The sequence below is a fragment of the Pelecanus crispus genome, chromosome 1 (assembly GCF_030463565.1).
Source record: "Pelecanus crispus isolate bPelCri1 chromosome 1, bPelCri1.pri, whole genome shotgun sequence".
NCBI lineage: Eukaryota > Metazoa > Chordata > Aves > Pelecaniformes > Pelecanidae > Pelecanus > Pelecanus crispus.
Window position 1 is genome coordinate 62,195,331 of NC_134643.1, and position 16,607 is coordinate 62,211,937.

Below are 16,607 nucleotides of genomic sequence, written 5' to 3' on the forward strand. Positions count from 1 at the left end.
AACTCCCAATATTAACAAGAATGCATTCAGGCATTAAAAGAAAATACAACCACAGTTTTGCTGAAATTGAAAATATTCCCTTCAGGAGCCCACAGATCCCAGATATGATAGCAACTGCCTAAAATAAAACAAAAACGAAAAAATGAGAAAGAGGCAGAGCAAACGAAATAAAAAGGCAAAACTAATTCTGATTTTTATAAGTTCTTTCTGAGTTAATCCTGGGTAGAGTCCTGGACACACCAAATGCTCTTGTCCTCATGACACGCGGGTGTACAACCCGGCTGCACTGGCGGTCCGGCTGCAGAGCCAGAGGACCGAGACCCGTGGATAATCCTCGGTGTCCCGAGTCTGAGGTTTCATCACTTGCTCCCAAAGCTGATGCTGATCACACTGCACTGCTGTTCTAGACAGACATTGAGTCACACACTATGGAAGGTTTTATATGATCAAAGGCTAAATTATTGCGCTTGGACCTTACAAACTTCTCATAGACAGGATTTCACATTGGGAACAGTCACAGAGTAATGGAGAGTTCAGGTGGTGATTAAGCAGAAGCGTGTATCAGACATGACAACAATGATGAATCATTAACATGTAGGAAATACAAATTTTAAGTGTGAAGTGCTTGTGAGAGCAAAAGAAAATATGTCCTGTCTCATACAGGGTGTATTTTTACTCACTGCGTTTTCAGTGTATCAAGCCTTAAGGCATCTCCCCTCCCTGCTCCCGAGGACTCCTTCCCACCCTGAACCCCAGCATACTGTACCCTCCGTTGTACCAGCACTGTGGTTTGAGCAAGGATCAGCACTAGCCAAGAAACAGCCAGACAAAATAAATAAATTAATGAATATCTAGTAGTAAAACGTAGCGTAGTCATATGCTGATAACTCTGTACCATGACAGGATATGGAAGCCTTTACAATCTTATTAGCAAAGAATGCAACTAAGGTGTATTTAATGGTGTTTTGAAGATGCACCTTTAAATACTCTATTGAGCGTTTAATTTTGCAAGGATCAAAAGTGAATTATAATGACGTGCACAACTATGTCCCTCGGCATATTATTTGTACGGTGCCTCAAACACTGAGCTGGGAAGGCAGGCCTGGGACTCCCCCAAATAGAGGCAAATGCATAAGAGCTGCTCAGGGGCAGGAGCTTTCAGGAACTATCAGGAAAGGGAGGAATTAACTGTTTTTTAAATATACCTTTGACAAATCATTTTGACACATTATCTCCTTCAGAAGGAAGGGTTTGCTCCTGGAAGAGACCTTTGAAAGGCTTTTCCCTACAGAGCCTCATTCGAGGTGAGAGAATACAGCAGAGGTGCCTGCATACTGCCAGTACATTTAATGAGATAATTACTCTGTCTTGTTTGTATAATGATTATTGGCTTAGCATATTTGCAGCCCAGAAAAGAAAGCATTCGTTGCTCCCACATGTGCATAGCTATAGCGAGAGCAGTGTGAGAGCCACCTGGGCTCCGCTCTGCGGCGGGGAAGAGGAGGTGGGCCTGATCACAGCCGGCACCGGCTTCTGCAGCTGCCGTCCTGCCAGGAGGGCTGCGAGTTGCTGCAGTATTAGCACAACCTGTAATCACAGCCTCTTCTGACCTTTGAGAGCCACCGTGTCCTGCTCAGCACCCAAGCAGGATGGCAAAAGCAGCTGGAGGGGCTGTGCTGCACAGCTGGGAGGTGAGCGTACCCAGAGCAGCTGGCTGCAGCCCTGTGGGTATGCATGTGTGTCCTGAAGGGAGATTAAGAGATTTTACGGGCAGAATGAAACTCTGTGGTCACCTAATCTGAGCTGCATTTTACCTCATTACCCTAAAGTGGTACTAACTGCACTGGTTTTCCCCAGTTACGCCATATCCTCTGATCTGGGCGTGGCCGTATCACTGGCATAATTGTGAATTGCCATTTCTTACTGAAATTGTATGGGATGAGAATCCTCATGTTCTAGAAACATAGCCAAGGTTTGTAGTAATCACAATATCAGAGTCTGCACAATCACCATATGCTTACTTCACCACAGCCCTAGTAGTCGCTCAGAAATCCCTCTCATATACCTTCAGCTCTAGATTGGTTCCCATACTCCAAATTTTAAAGCAGTTTGCCCACAAGCATGGCAATTTACCGAGTGCTCTGCACAGGGACCAGCATTCCTTCCACAGAAGTTTGCTTGTCACTGAAATAGAGCTACCTCTGGAATAAAAATCAGAGATTTGCCAGGACCCAAACTACTACCTGAGCCATGTACCAACTTGGATGGCGCTGCTGCAACAGTCCAACTCCTTATTTTTATTCATGGCTGTTCTTGTCATTTTTCCCCCAGTTTCTCAAGGCAAATGTAGGAAAAAAAAAAAAGTAACTGTGAGCAAAGGCATATAAAATGTAGATAATGCAAATGTAAAGGGACCACCAAATTTTAGTGGATTTATAAGAGGACCTATTGGAAAAATGAATACTCAGAAGTGATGACAGACTTAATTTTACAGTTCCTGTGACAGAGAAGGAACTCCTGTCATGCATATGGAGTCTCAGCACCCCTCTGAGTTATTTGTTCGTCGTTCTCAGAGGGAAGAGTTACTCATCTCTTCCTGCAGCATCTCTGCCAAGTGTCTCAGTACCGAGCTGGCCAGCAATACTGCCTCGCTGCTCATCTGATCTGTGAGGCCAAGAGAAAGTGGTTGCAAACAGCAGATTTAGCAGGTAAAAGCAGTACCTCGGAAGCTCAGGAGGCTGACCAAAGGTCATGGAACCTCCCCTTTCTAGTTTGCTAGCCCATGGTACTAACCAGATATCTATCACAAAACTTTTCAGTGCCATTGATGGGATGATATTCTGTATCTTTTCTTTTTTTAGGAAAACCATCAGTGCTCTGACAGCTTCTTCTGTTGTCTGTCTCAGAATAAATGCTGAGGTCTGCATGATCCATTGAGGCTTTTCTCTGCAGAGCCTGTCTTGCTGAACATGGTCTGAGACCTGCCACCACCCAACAAACCCTCTGTTCATGCTGTCTGTGTGGCACCATTGCTGTGGACAGAGAACTTCTAACTTCTACAGCCGTTAAATTCATAGTGTCTGAACAGTCTGTCTGCTTCAACTATCCATTAGTGTGCTGCAAACCTAATTTCTACCTGCCATGTGAATGAAAGTAAAGCAAAAAATGAGCCAGTACATCTAATATTTTCTCTGGTGCAAGTGAAAACTATGCCTTCTAACACACTTCAACGTCTTGGTTCAATTAGTCGTATCAACTTAGAAGACAAATCACTAGTTTAAAACAGTCCCTTAAAGGCAAAAGAGACTATGCCTTTCTGTCAAGGGTAATGATTAGGAGATAAAGCTGAAGTCTGACCCTCAAACTATTAAAAGCCTGCTCTAGTACCTGCTGCACATCACACCTGCTCTGACTAGAAGCAGAGGATTCATGTTCTGGATCTCCCACACACCTTGCAGCACAGGACTGCTGGTTACAGGTCCATCCACCACTTGAGAAGCGCAACGCTGCTGGAGTGCTCTGAGGGCTGGTTACAGCAGCACATTCAAAGCTTTTCAAGAGCCGCCCTGTTTGAAAGAAAGCAAACAAAAATCACCTGTTCTCCGAAACCTCAATCTACTGTAAAACCAAGACCTGAAGAAGATCCTAGCCTGGCCTCTGCACAACTGTGTGCCTGTAACGTGACAGGGCTTGGCAGCCACTGGCTCCCATGGAGGGCGTTAAACTTACCGAAATCAACTAAAACCAAGCAGAACAAGCTATTAGGGACAGCTAATCACACACACACACGGATTTTCTAAGATTTAGGCTTTCATAGGTGATGTAATCTCCCTCCTCTCCATTGTCAAATGAAAGGTTTGTGAGACCATATCAGGGCCATCGTCCAACTGCTGTGCTGTTCCTCCGATTAGTCCATCGCAGACACTCCTCGTTCACAAAACAGCTCCTCTTTGACCATCGAGGTGGACCTGCCCCACAGAGCCTGGTTTTGCTCCCTGCTGCCTCACTCAGTGCCATCGGCTGGCAAGGCACATATCCTTCAGTCAGTGCATGCGAGCTGTCAGGAACATCTTCAAGCTCCACAGGAAATCATGCCAGTGTCCTCCTTGGTCCTGCATAGCCATCTTCTGTTCTTCCAAGAGACCTGCTCCTCAGGGATGACAGTGACACATGGCCTTGGTGCAGATGGTAGAGCCGCTACCCCGATAAGCTGCCAGGTACCTTGGTGCTTTGTTTGCTAATCTAACTTTTTATTTCATTTCCAACAGGACAAAATGTCGGCCACTCTTGTTGCAGTCCTTTCTTTTGTTCTCGTTTCTTGGCATACAGTTCTCTTGGAACTATTTCAGGGTTAATGGACATTGGTCCAGGGCACTTACTAGATGTTGGCAGGAATGTTTTTGTCCTTTTTCTTTGACTCGTGATTCTGGTGGAGCATTGTGAAATTCACCATGATATTGTAAGAATGCAAAGAATGATTCTCTTGAATCTGTGACAGCTCTTTTGTTTTGTTTAGCCAGGTCTTTGCTCCTAGTACTGATTTTCTGTTAACCCCTTTGACAAGGTATATTTAAAAATTTGATTCTGTGTTTAAACTGATGTAACAAAAAGCACCATAGTTGATCGTCTTTTGACTCGCCTAGAATACTTGGGTAGGAAAACTGGAATTTATCAGATGTTGCTTCCTTGTTACTCTGCGTACTATGCAGAAGTTCATCTAAATGTGACACTTTTGTTGAAGTAGTATGTCAACAATATTCCTCATTAAGAAGCTGCATCCCAAATGTAGATCAAGCACACTCGGGAACCCTCGAATACAAGATTCCTCTGCATATTGATACTGGCATTTAGGGCAGCCTCCAACCTGGATCTGATAGGACTTCAAAGTCCTATCCATTCCCTTCTCTGGAATCACATCATATTGCTATCGCATTTCCAACAGTATGCATGTTAATTGGGAGTAGCCATTTCTCTCTCCCAGTCACACACAGATGCTATCTATCATTTTATTTTGAAAAGTAAGTTTCACCAGACCAGTAAACAGCCACTTGGTTTTTTGCCACATCAAGGCCATTCCTCATTTAACAGGGAAGAGAACTTCACCTGGTCCAATTTCAGTGCAGTGAAATTTCCTGACTTTCACCTAGGATCATTTAAGCTAGTGACACCAGTGTCTAACCAATTCAGCTCTCCCAGGGCACTTAACTTACCTGGGTGTGCAACACACAGCCAATCTTTTCGTTAGTAGGATAATCACACATATCATGTGCTTTCCAAGCACCAACTCTGCATTCAGCAAAGCGTACCCTCATGCTTCTACAACATGATGCGTTATAGACCTTCAGTCCTTCAGGGTCTGCTGCGTGAACCAATGTAAATGTTATCATTGCCTCCGATTTATCCACAGTGTTTCCTTCCAAGAAAATGCAAACATGCCCCTTGATTATTGCCAGTCTTATTCTGTCCCAGAATAAAAGACAGTCTCTTGATGCCCTTTTTGCCCCAGATTTCATTAACTTCTTATGCTATAGAGTTAATGTGAGGCACACTGGAGAGCCCATAAGAGGAGGGCCTTCACTTCTGGGTACCAATCACAACATCTGTTATACCCCCTATCCTACAGCAGTTTCCGCTCACTAGCTCTTGGGTTAAGCATTCCTGGCTGCTGCCATGGTCCCTCCTCTCACCAGTGTGCATGAGAAGACATGGAGTCCTCAAATCCTTAATTCAGCTCTGCTTCACCAGTGCACAAGGCTGGAGTCATTTGGCTGAACAAGAAGTCTGTGACTCAACAAGAAACAGGATTTGCATCAAGTACCCATGAAATGCGTCCCTCTGCCTCAGGAGCCGATGAATCCAGCAGACAAGCCAATTTGGCACAGAAATGGTAGTACATCAGCAAGACGGGCCCACAAAGATGACAAAACAAAAAGATGTGAGATGGGTGGGAGATGCAAGAAACGCTGGCTGTGGGGCTCAGGGAGGCGAGAGAAGAGGGAGAAGGCTGGTTGTTGGAAAGGAGGCGAAAAAGGAAAGGAAAGGAAACAAAAGAATGAATGACAAAGAAAAGGGCACGGTCAAAAATAAAGTATAGGAGGAAAGAGTAACTATAGAGAGGATCTTTTTTTAAATCAGAAGAAAAGAAGTCAGCTCCTGACGGAATAGGACTGCAGTAAATATTTCTCATCAGAAACAGCATCCAGTCAGGCAGACTGAAAGAACAAGAGAAAAAGACAGACAGACACATATGTGCAAAGAAAACTCAAGTGTCAGGATGTAATCATAGCAGTAAGAAAGAGACAATCTGACTGAAGAAGGATGTGAATCAAAGGAAAAAGATACTGTATTTGTTCAAATGGTGGCCACTTTTCCTCACTTTATGCACATCTACTCCAAACCTAGCAGTTGCTCACTACTGTCAAAGGATGCAGCCATTACACTACTCTCAACCATTTTTGTGAGCAAATATGGCACTAACTAGACAGAAACAAATTTCTTTCAGCTCTCAACATGCGCCCAGAGAATATCTGCATACCAAAACTAGCAGAGAGGACACTAATAAATCATCATAACATACTCCCGTGAAGATTGGTAGCTCTCAGAACTAATCTGTGTATACGGAGCAAGCATTTCACGCTATTAAGTTTACAGCCTAAATGTGCTTGTCGGAACGTCTTCACTCAGTCCTGATGTGCCTAGACTTACAGATTCATAAGACCTGTATGAATTTAGTCCCTTCCACACTGTCTCTTCCCTCCCCTTAGAAAGTACTGTGAAACTGGACCAGTACTTTTAAAACTAGAAGCCTGGCGTTTCTGAGGAGCCTCCAGTCTCCTCTGAACAATATGCAAAGCAAACTCAGGGAGGGAACATGAGAAAAAAGAGAAGTCTTCTTTCCTCCTTCTTTTTTTGCCTAAGACCCACCAAAACAAGAGTCTAGTATTGAATATTCAGCACTGAATACTAACTGCTCAATAGACGGTCTGTTTGCAGAGCTCAAAGTGGAAATGACCCAGCAAGGAGGAGAGGTGAACACACTGCTCCATCCATGTGATTAAACTGCTCTGTAAATGCAGTCCTCCCCAGTTCTCCCACCTCGTTACAATGGAGGCCATTTGCTGCCCCTACCACAACTCATTTAAAAAAAAATGTTTGCATTAGAGGGGCCCCCGCACCAGTATTGTCCCCGTGACTCTACGTTTAAGAGAGGAATGTGAGCTCCAGCATTGGGAAACCTGCGCTAGCTAGTCAATCCTACCAGCGGGATCTGTTATTGCCACTGCTTGGGAGGAAGGAAGAACAGGGTGCAGTTTAGAGAGGTGGGTGTCCCAGCTCTCAGCCTGCACAAGGCACGGAGTAAATCTCACCCAGCAGCTGCCTTGCTCTGCTGTGGACGTCGGAGGTCTCTTAAGCGCTCCGCCTCTGAGTTAGTGCGTTACAGCGTCACGCAGTGAGCACCCAAGAGGCCCAGCTGGGCCACAGGCTGGTGTGTGAACACAACACGCCATTTAGCAAATGTGCCATTTGCACACAGCCTCTCGTAAGGCCAAATTTTCCTTGATAACTAAAATATAGCTCATTCTACCCTTGACCCCGAGAGGCCCAGAAGAAGCAGCCTTTTATGGACACGAGGTTCATGTTGCAGACGACTTGTGCTCAGCGTGAGAATTCCTGGTCTGGCTCTTGTGCCACGCCTGTCCCCGACGGGATCTCCGTCTCACACAGAGCATGGGGCACGGCTCCTCTCCTGCCAACCCTGGGGTGCCAGGCATGTTAGCCAGCAAATCTCTGGCCTGTTGCTTGGCCAGGCCTGACATACAGAGACCTGGAGCTGAAGGGCTGTGCTGAGGGGTGGGTGACGCTCTGCAAAGCAGCCCGTTCCCTCTGTCCAACACATGAGCCGACGTACCTGGGGAACCCCCATCTCAGAGGCAGGCACACCTCATCACAGAACAGCATGCTACTGCTGTGCCCCAACATGTAGCACTTGTGGAGCAGGAATCCATTTCCATATTTGCTTGCACCACATTTTTTACAGTGTCCATCAGGTCACTGTCACCTTGAGGACCAGGCAGGATTTTTTGTTTCCCTGTGTGGCTTAGGTTTTGTAGCGAGTAGAAAGACAGGAAGGATTTCACTTTCTCTAAGCATTGAAGATGGCAACAGCTAAGAGCAGAGTACCTACAAGCTATGTTGCAAAAGCTAACAGCATTAAATACTCATTTGCTTAATTAGGACATCCTGCCACATGTTCAGGGTTAAACTGAATGTCAGATGCAGTGGGAACCACACAAGTCAGGTTGTTGAGGATTTCCACCCCCCGGCCCGTGAAAGATAGGATTGGGTATACTTCCTATGACCATCCATGAATTTTATTCAACAAATGACCTGTTTCTGTAAGATCCTAGAATCTTAGCAAAACACACAGCCTTTCCTGCTTGTCCTCTGACACACAGTAACTTTTAGTCTCTTGCAGCAGGTTGCACTTTTGTTACAGGGTTCTGGAAAGTGCCACGGGCTGTGGAAAGGATGTTCTGTGGGGCCTGTTGAATTAGGTATGTGCTGCTGTCACCATGGGGGACCGGGCTGCGGGATACAGGTGGTTCCTCCCAGCTTTGGATGACCGCTCGTGAGATCCCACTGATGAGTTGGGCTCCCCCTCCATATTGTCCATCCTCAGCTGCAGCTGAGGTAGTTTTAGCACTTCTGAAACAGTTTAGCAGTTAATAGGATTCTAGGAGGGAAAAAAAAAAAGTATGTTAACCTATCATTGCAAAGCCTTCTATCATTGCATTTAGTGGAATCTGTATTTACCCTTACATGTGGCTTTTTTCACTACTTTTAAATTCCCCTTGCCACTACATTTCTGGTATTTTATTGCTTTACAAATTTAGCACAAGCTAGATTTGAATTTACAGATCTATACAAGAACAGAAAGCTCATGCCTGTTTTGTTGACTCAAGGATCTCATTTGCAAACTTACATTTGCATGCAAGACATTTTTCATATAATGAGTTCTACCCAACTCAATTTGAGTGTCTGTAAGTCTTGCCCCAAGTAGCTAAACCAGTAAAAATGGCTGCACTGAAGAAAACAGGCTAGTTTGACAGTATTATTCTAAGGAGTGAAAGTTTAAAAAGAGAAGAAAGAGAAGCTGAGCAACAAGAAGTAGTTCTATTTCTAGTGGCAGCATTCTTAAAAAAAAAAAAAAAAGGCAATAATTTCTAACACTCAAAACTTGTAGTCCTTACTTCCAGGCAAATCTGCTTTTTTCTAGATACAATCTCAACAAGCAAATCAAAGCCCCTAGAGAAGAGGATTTTGCATTTCTAAGTGTTTGAGTCTATGCCATGGGGTTCCTGAGCACCCAGGGCTCCAGCAGGGAGTTTGTCAGAGCGATGACCACAGCATCAGACTACGGCAAGCCTAGAAAACCGATGAAATCCCAGCATATGTCCCCAGCCTGCTGCTCTGAAATTAATGCTTCTAATTCCCAGGGCTGTAAAAGTTTCAGGGAATCACTCATTCAGAGAACATTCCAGCTATCTAAAATGTATTGTTTCCCATTACCATAATATTTGGGATCCTGCGCAAAAACGCTCAGGATAAGCTGCTAATTAATTGTGAACCCATCATTCACAGCTGTGAAGCAACTCCTTGGTTCCTGTAACAAATTCCATCTTAGAGAAATTAAGTTCACTTACCAATAAAAGAAAACAAAGTGCTTAACTGTAGCTGAAGTGAAGGAAATGAGACTGCACTGAGCCCTGCATTTCAGTCTTGAGGCAATTTAAGCTGCAAATGAGCTTTTTCTTCCTTACTGGGTGCAGCGAGAGACAAGGCTCTATTTAACCCTCTCCACTTTTCCTCATTTCAAGTTTATCACAAAGGGAAAAACGGCCAAAAATGTTTAACCCAACACTTATTTATATACAGAGAATGAAACCACAGCTCTTGCAGCAAGCCAGAAAGACTCTGCCACTGACTTTAAGCACCGTTTCTACCACTGGCTAGTATTTTATAGCTAATAAACTGCTCTTGCTGCAAGTCTCGTGGGAGAAAATAAATGGGAATGAAGACAGGCCAGGACTGCTAGTTATGCATGTAAAATAGCTGCAATTAAGTTATTACACATTCCCAACGTCAGAAGGGGTCATTATGAGCTAACCCTGGGCACCTGCCCTCTCCGAGGCACACACATGGACTTCAACAGGTGTTTCCTTGTGGAGCCATCGCAGGATCAGGACCCATCTCTAACAGCAAACTGTATTACAGTTTTAAATATTCACAGAAACTCTCCAACACATATATACAATTCTATAGGACCTAGAAGATGTGTGTAAACACGTTTTTAGTACAGGCATATTTAAAAAAATCTACACAGGCCTCCACTGGTTTAATCGTCACCACGTACTCTTGTTTCCTACACTTGTTATCTATAGGATCGCTCAGCCATCAAATATCCTTTATGCTATCCATCTTCCTAACTAGAATGTTAGCAATCAAATCCCCTCAGCCGCCGGGGCGCTGGGCTCCAGCAGGGTCGGATCGTACGGGGTATTCATTTTCAGACACAATGAAACAAATAGAAAATCCAGCACAGATGCGGGGAAACAGACAAGTGGGTGAACTCAGAAAATTCACAAACCTCAGCGCTCACGGAATTGTGAGCTAATTATTTGGACTCGAATGTCACATCAAGTATCCCCAAAGGACTGACCTTATATTTGTATTAGTTACATGACAGCCCACTGCTGCTCTAAAGGCATTGTCATGAACCATCAACCCCGGGCTGTATTTAAGGCCACCTCTTCAAAAGTCTTCATCTCAAGAAGTACTAATGTTGCATCAGTACGCGGATTTCGGTGATCCCACAATTTCATCTTTATTTTGCTATGGTGAAATCCTACATATAGAAATAGTATCCCAGGGGAGGCTCCTCCTTATGGCTGTCCTAACTTGCAAACCACTTGCAAATTATGCTAGGAAAATGCAAAGGTGTTTACATTGGGAGATGCTGCAGATTTTAACAGCTACGCTAACCTTCTTCCTTGCCCGCACACTCACCGCACCAGTGGCTGAAAACCAGCTTTGTTTTCTAAAAGCAACCAAGCCAACGACCCTGATGGAAGCAGGGTACTGTACCGCTGACTTTCTGTGGGACAGCTCTAACTCCCCTCACATGTATCTTAGCTCAAAATGGTCTCTTCTAATTTCGAGAAGATCTTTTGCTCGATAGATGTTTACTACAGTAAAGGCGCAGCTGTGATGGACCAACAGAGGCTACAGGTTTCTTTACAGTCTCACAGACAAAAGTTGAACCTGTCTGAATCCAGAGTCCCTTCTTTAATGAGGGCTTTGCCCAAATAAAATCTTGAGGACTGTAAAGCCTAAACTGTAACTTAAGTAAATGAAATAGTTTCCTATAGATGTCTGGCTATTCTTATGCAAAAGCTGGGTTTAGTTTAGTTCTTTTTTTCTTTCCATCCTTTTAAAGACTTTTTCTTTATTGCAGGTAAATAACAGATTGCAGAGCAGTGAAAAGTACTGCAATTCCCCCTCCCTAAGTATTTTAGAATTAATTCATTAGCAGACAAATAAATCATAAAATCATTCTTTTTCTCTGAGTCAGACTTAGAAGATGAACTTCTTAACTCAGGGTAATTTTGACCAACTTACAAGTCTCTAAAAAAAATCCCCATGGATTTTACAAACTTCTAAAAAAACCCCTCAGGAATGAAGACCTGATCCAGTGCTGTGATTTGCATTTAGATCCCAGTTCTGCTGTTGCTGAAGGCAGATGGAGCTGCCAAGGATCAGGCCCTACTGCGCAAACATTGTCCGCAGGAACTCGGCAGCCAGCAGGAAAGAAAACCTTTTGCTACATTTTTTTTATTTGTTCCATTTCTTTCACATGTGAAATCGTGTAAGATATGAAATGACATAAGACAACTAGTCAAGTTCAATTATATAAAGGAACGGTGGTATTTCTTTTGCATGTCCATATCATATCAAATTTAGGATTCACAAGAATCATTGGATCATCTTAACTGCTCAGCAGGTAAGAGCCTTTATAAACACAAATTGTGGAACAGTAAAGAACTTTTTTTACTTATTGGAACAAAAATTAATCACGCTTTTGCTTGGGTATGAAAAGTACTCAAACAAAGTAAAGAAAAAAACCCCACCAATAGCAAGTTCCTTCTTTTTGCAATAAACAGTTTTCAGCTGCAAAATCAACCACTCGTTTGGATCAAAAAAACCGAGAGCCAGGGTCACACGCTTCAGCGTTATACATATGTGCTGAAATGTCACGAGTGCTTTGCCAACTAGCATTCAAGTATTTATCAATATTGGCGACTGCATTAATTGAACCAGGATATGAAAGCCATTAATTCTCTTCAATCAGTGTCCTATATGCTAGGTCCTTTTTAAATGGCAAGCTCATAGAAAAGGTCACCCAGTACTGCTGCAACACCCATATATTGGTAAGAATATAGACCAAAATCTGGCCACCACAGCGTGTTCCTCTCAGGCGCTGGAACCCGCTTTTCGGGGTTTGCACCAGCTGCTTTAAGGGCCTAATCCCAACGTCCTTGAGAGCACCGAGAGGCTTTCTGCTGATTTTAATGGGGTTTGGATCAGCCCCTAAGTCCCAGCTTCACGTCCCAAGGATCTCATCCATCTAGCACTTTGAAACCAGCAGAGTTTTCGCCTGGCTCCAACACTGAAATAACGAGGAACATTTATGGAGCCGCGCAGAAAAGCTGCACTCCAAGAAAGTGCCTCCTTTTCCTTCGGCTCCTGCTCCCCGAAGCGGTGCGGCGGGGAGCTTTCCCAGGGGTGCCGCGGGGACGGGGAGGGTGGCGGCCCCCCGCGAAATCCATGCCCCCCCCCCCCCCCCCCCGCGTCCCCGCACGCAGCTCCCGGGCCGGGCGGCAGCCCCGAGAGCCCGATGGGGGGTCCTGCGGGGGGGGGGGGGGGGGCGGGCAGAGGGGCGAGGGCTCTCCCCTTGCGCCGGGTGCCGGCCCGCCGTGTCGCCGCGGCCGCGGGGCACCCGTCCCACCCCCGGGCACCCCATCCCGCCCCCAGGCACCCCATCCCGCCCCCGGCGGGCACCCCCGCCGGCAGCGCCTCGCACTCGCCGTGCCGGTGTCACTAGGGGGGGCTGCGGCTGTGGAAACCTGTTCTTAATACTCGGCATCTCCCGCAAAATCTCCCTCCCCCCGCCCCGGCCGCCCTCCGGGGCTCGCCGGGTGCTGACCACCCCGCCGCCGACCTCCCCCGGGCCCCGGTGGGCTCTGCCGGGGGAGGAGAGGGGGTCCCGGTGCGGCGGTCCCCGGGGTGAGAGCCGGGTGGGGTGAGAGCCGGGCCGAGCGCAGGGCAGGCGGCGGCGGGCGCGCTCCTGCAAGCCCCAAAAGCCAGGCACGGCCCCCCGGGGCGACCCCTCCGTGCCCGGCCCGGGGGGGGGGGGGTGGGGGGGTGGGTTACGGCCTTTAGAAACTACGCCCGGGGGCAGGCGGGCGCTTTACGGAGTTAACGGCGGCGGCGAAACGATGCGGGGAAAGATGCCGCAAACCTCCCGAGAAGGGCTGTGCCCCCGCCCCGGGTGGGTGCCCCGCTGCCCGCAGCGCCGGGGGCCGCTCCCCGCCAGCGCTGCCGGTGCCGCCGGGGCGGCCGCGCCGTGCCCGGGCCGGGCCGTCGGGGCCGGGCTCTGCCGCTGCCGCTGCCGCTGCCGCTGCCGCTGCCCCGCCGGCCGCCTGCCCGCCCGCCCCGCCTCAGGCGGCGGGGAGCGGCTGGGAGGGGGGTTCCCGGGCCCCCAGACGGCCAGAAATCGGTTTAGGTTTGGGGTGACAGCCCCCGCGGGTCACTGCCCGGGTTAGGGGACCAGGAGCTAAACGCGATGGAAGCACACGGGGCTGCGGGGGGCAGGGGAAAGAACCGAACCGGTGCCCTGCCTTAAAATTAGAGCCGTGGGTGATTTTTTTTTTTTTTTTTTAATCCCGCTGTTTTAGAGAAAAACTGTTAAGGAGAAATTAAAACATGACTGATTTTTTTCAATGAAGCCATATTTCTCCACAATGCAAAAGGATCTTTACATAACAACTGAAACTCGGGAGAAAAGCTAATTGGATTAAGTCCTCTGAAAGGGAGGTTAAGGTGTCTGAATGAGACAACTGCAAAGCTCCACTTTTCTTGCCATCTGTTTAGCAAGACTACAGTGTTTTCTGATTAATATTATCTTAATCAATCATACTGCCATTTATTATAACCGTATGAATTTAAGGAACGAATGGTACGGAGGTTCAGCCGGAGGATGGACAGTTTTGACTGCAGGGATAGAAAACGCGGGGCTTGGTTGGTTTGATTTGATTTTTTTTTTTCTTTCCCTAAAGACCCGTTCCTGTCGACAACGAGAAGTTGCCGGCAGCGCCTTTAACTCCGCCTCGGCGGTGCCGCTGGGTAGAAGGGCAACTTTCTTTTACACCCTAATAACTCCTGCACACCCTCTCACCTGAACGCAACGATTTCTTCCCCGCCGAGCACTTGCGCCCCGGAACAACCAGCCGGCTTTTGCCCCGGGGCCCCGGCAGGACAAGTGGCCCAAACCCGGCCGGTGTCGCCGGTGGCCGGCGAGGGGCCGAGCCCGCCCGGTGCGCCGAGCCCCAGCACCGGCACCGCGGCCGGCGCAGCCGAGCAGGGCCGGGCAGCCTCCCCCCCTTCTCTTGGGTTTGGTGGGTTTTTACTTTTGCTTTTAATCAATATTTAAATTTTACAAAATGCCCTTCGGGCCGCGTTGGGGGCGAGGGGTGGGAAAGCCCTTGGCGGCTTCGGGGCGGCGGGGAGCGAAGCGGCTCCGAGGCCGGGGCTGCCCTGCCCCGCCGCCCCTTGCCCCGTCCCCACCCGCACCGGCCACGCCGGGCGACGCCGGAGGAGCCGGGACGGAGCTGCGGGAGCCCCGGGGGAGCGCCGGGACGCGGCCCGCCGCGGCCGTCGGGGAGGTGCCGGGGGGGACACGAGCCCGCCGCGGGCTCCGGCGGGGCTGGGGCAGCCCGGCTCGCCGCTCCCCGGCCACCTCGCCGCCGTGCCGGCCATCACGGCTGCAGAGCGGCTGCAGGAGGGGACGGGGCAGGTCAGGAGCGGGCAGCGGGGTAGCCGTCCCCGGGCTGTGCCCTGCCTAACCTGCGAGCTGTCCGCCTGGGAAGCGCCTGGGCAGGGAGGGAGGGGGAGAGGGAGGGGAGGAGGGGGTCTTTTCCGGTCGCTAATAAAATAAATTAAAATCGGCAAGGTTGTTGCGGCGGCTGCCTGCCCTCCGCTGCACGCAGCGCAGCGCTCACGGCTGCTGGAGAGCGGGCCGCGCAGCGCGGGGGGGGGCGCGGGCACGGCCGGCGGGAGGCAGCGAGGAGAAGGGGCCGCGGTTTCGGGAGGCTGACAGCCGCCCTGGGAGACCTAGGCCTGGGCCCTGCCTCCGGGCAGAGCCGGCGCCCTGCCGCCCCCCGCCGCCGCCCCCGGGCCGGGCCGAGCCGGGCGGCAGGGGCGGCCGTCGGGCAGCAGGGCGCTGGCTGCGGCCCTCGGGGGGAGCGGCCCCTCCGCCGCGCCCGTCCCCGTCGCCTCCCGCCGGGGCTTCTCCCCGCTTGCGGCGCTCGCCGGTGGGACCGCAGCCGCCCTTCTCCCGTCCGGCTGCCGGACCGGCCGAGTCATCCTTTGGGGGTGCGGGGGGAGAGACCCACTCTGCCCTTCCCCAAACTCTCTCCCCTCCAGAGCAGCCCCGGCTCTGCCTGCGGGACAAGACGGCCTCGGCGCTGGGCTCGCCCCAACCCCACCAACCATCTTCCCTAATAAACCCCCTTTTCTCGCCCCTCTGGAAGGCTCCGCTCAAACCTCAGCGAACGCCTAAAACCAGAAGCAGAGAGGAAATAAGTTTGCCGGCCGGCAGCCTATGGAGGAGAAAAGAGGGGGGGGGGGGGGGGAAAAGGGGGAAGAAAACCACCCTCTGCTCCATCGTATCCGCAAGTGCAACCGCAGGGCTCCAGCCCAGGGGCGAGAGCTTCCCCCCACCCCCCGCGGCCCCCGCACCCCGCTCCCCCGCACACGCCCGGGCTCATTTGCCTGCGAGGCCGGTACGGCGGGCGGCCCCCCCCCGCTGCCCCCGCCGCCACGGTCAAGTTGAAAAGTCCTCCCTTGGCGTGCGAGGGGACCCGCTGCCTGCGGGGGGGGGGGGGGGGGGGACGGGACGGGGACACGGGACACACACTTACCTGTGGAGTCCATATCGGGTTCCTCCAGCAACCCGCAATGCATGCTCTTCCCATGGACGGGACGGGAGCCCCAAGGTCCCGGGGTGTGGAGAGCCCCTATCTCAGAGACGCGCGGGGGAGAGGGAGCGGGGTGGCGGCGAGGGGGTGGGGAGGGAGGGCAGAGGCAGATAGTTGGGGGGGGTGGGTAGCGCGGGAGAGAGGGACACTCCGTAATCCAGCAGGGCAAAGCCAGACCCGTCAAAATGTTTGCGGATGTTTCATGGGAAAAAGCATCATTTTATAGAAGCCCTGATGGGAGAAATGTCATTGATAGGCCAGCCAGCCTGATGAATGGCTGCTACTCAGATG

At 49.7% G+C, this 16,607-nt stretch overlaps 1 protein-coding gene across 1 annotated transcript in view; it reads right to left on the reverse strand.

Moving 5' to 3' along the window:
* Window positions 1–16,272, reverse strand: part of RFX4 (regulatory factor X4) — a 98,755-nt gene extending 82,483 nt beyond the window's left edge. Inside the window, exon 1 of the mRNA XM_075705850.1 lies at window positions 16,260–16,272. Coding sequence (XP_075561965.1) covers window positions 16,260–16,272 — 13 coding nt within the window. The remainder of the gene's footprint in view (window positions 1–16,259) is intronic.
* Window positions 16,273–16,607: the final 335 nt, after the last annotated feature.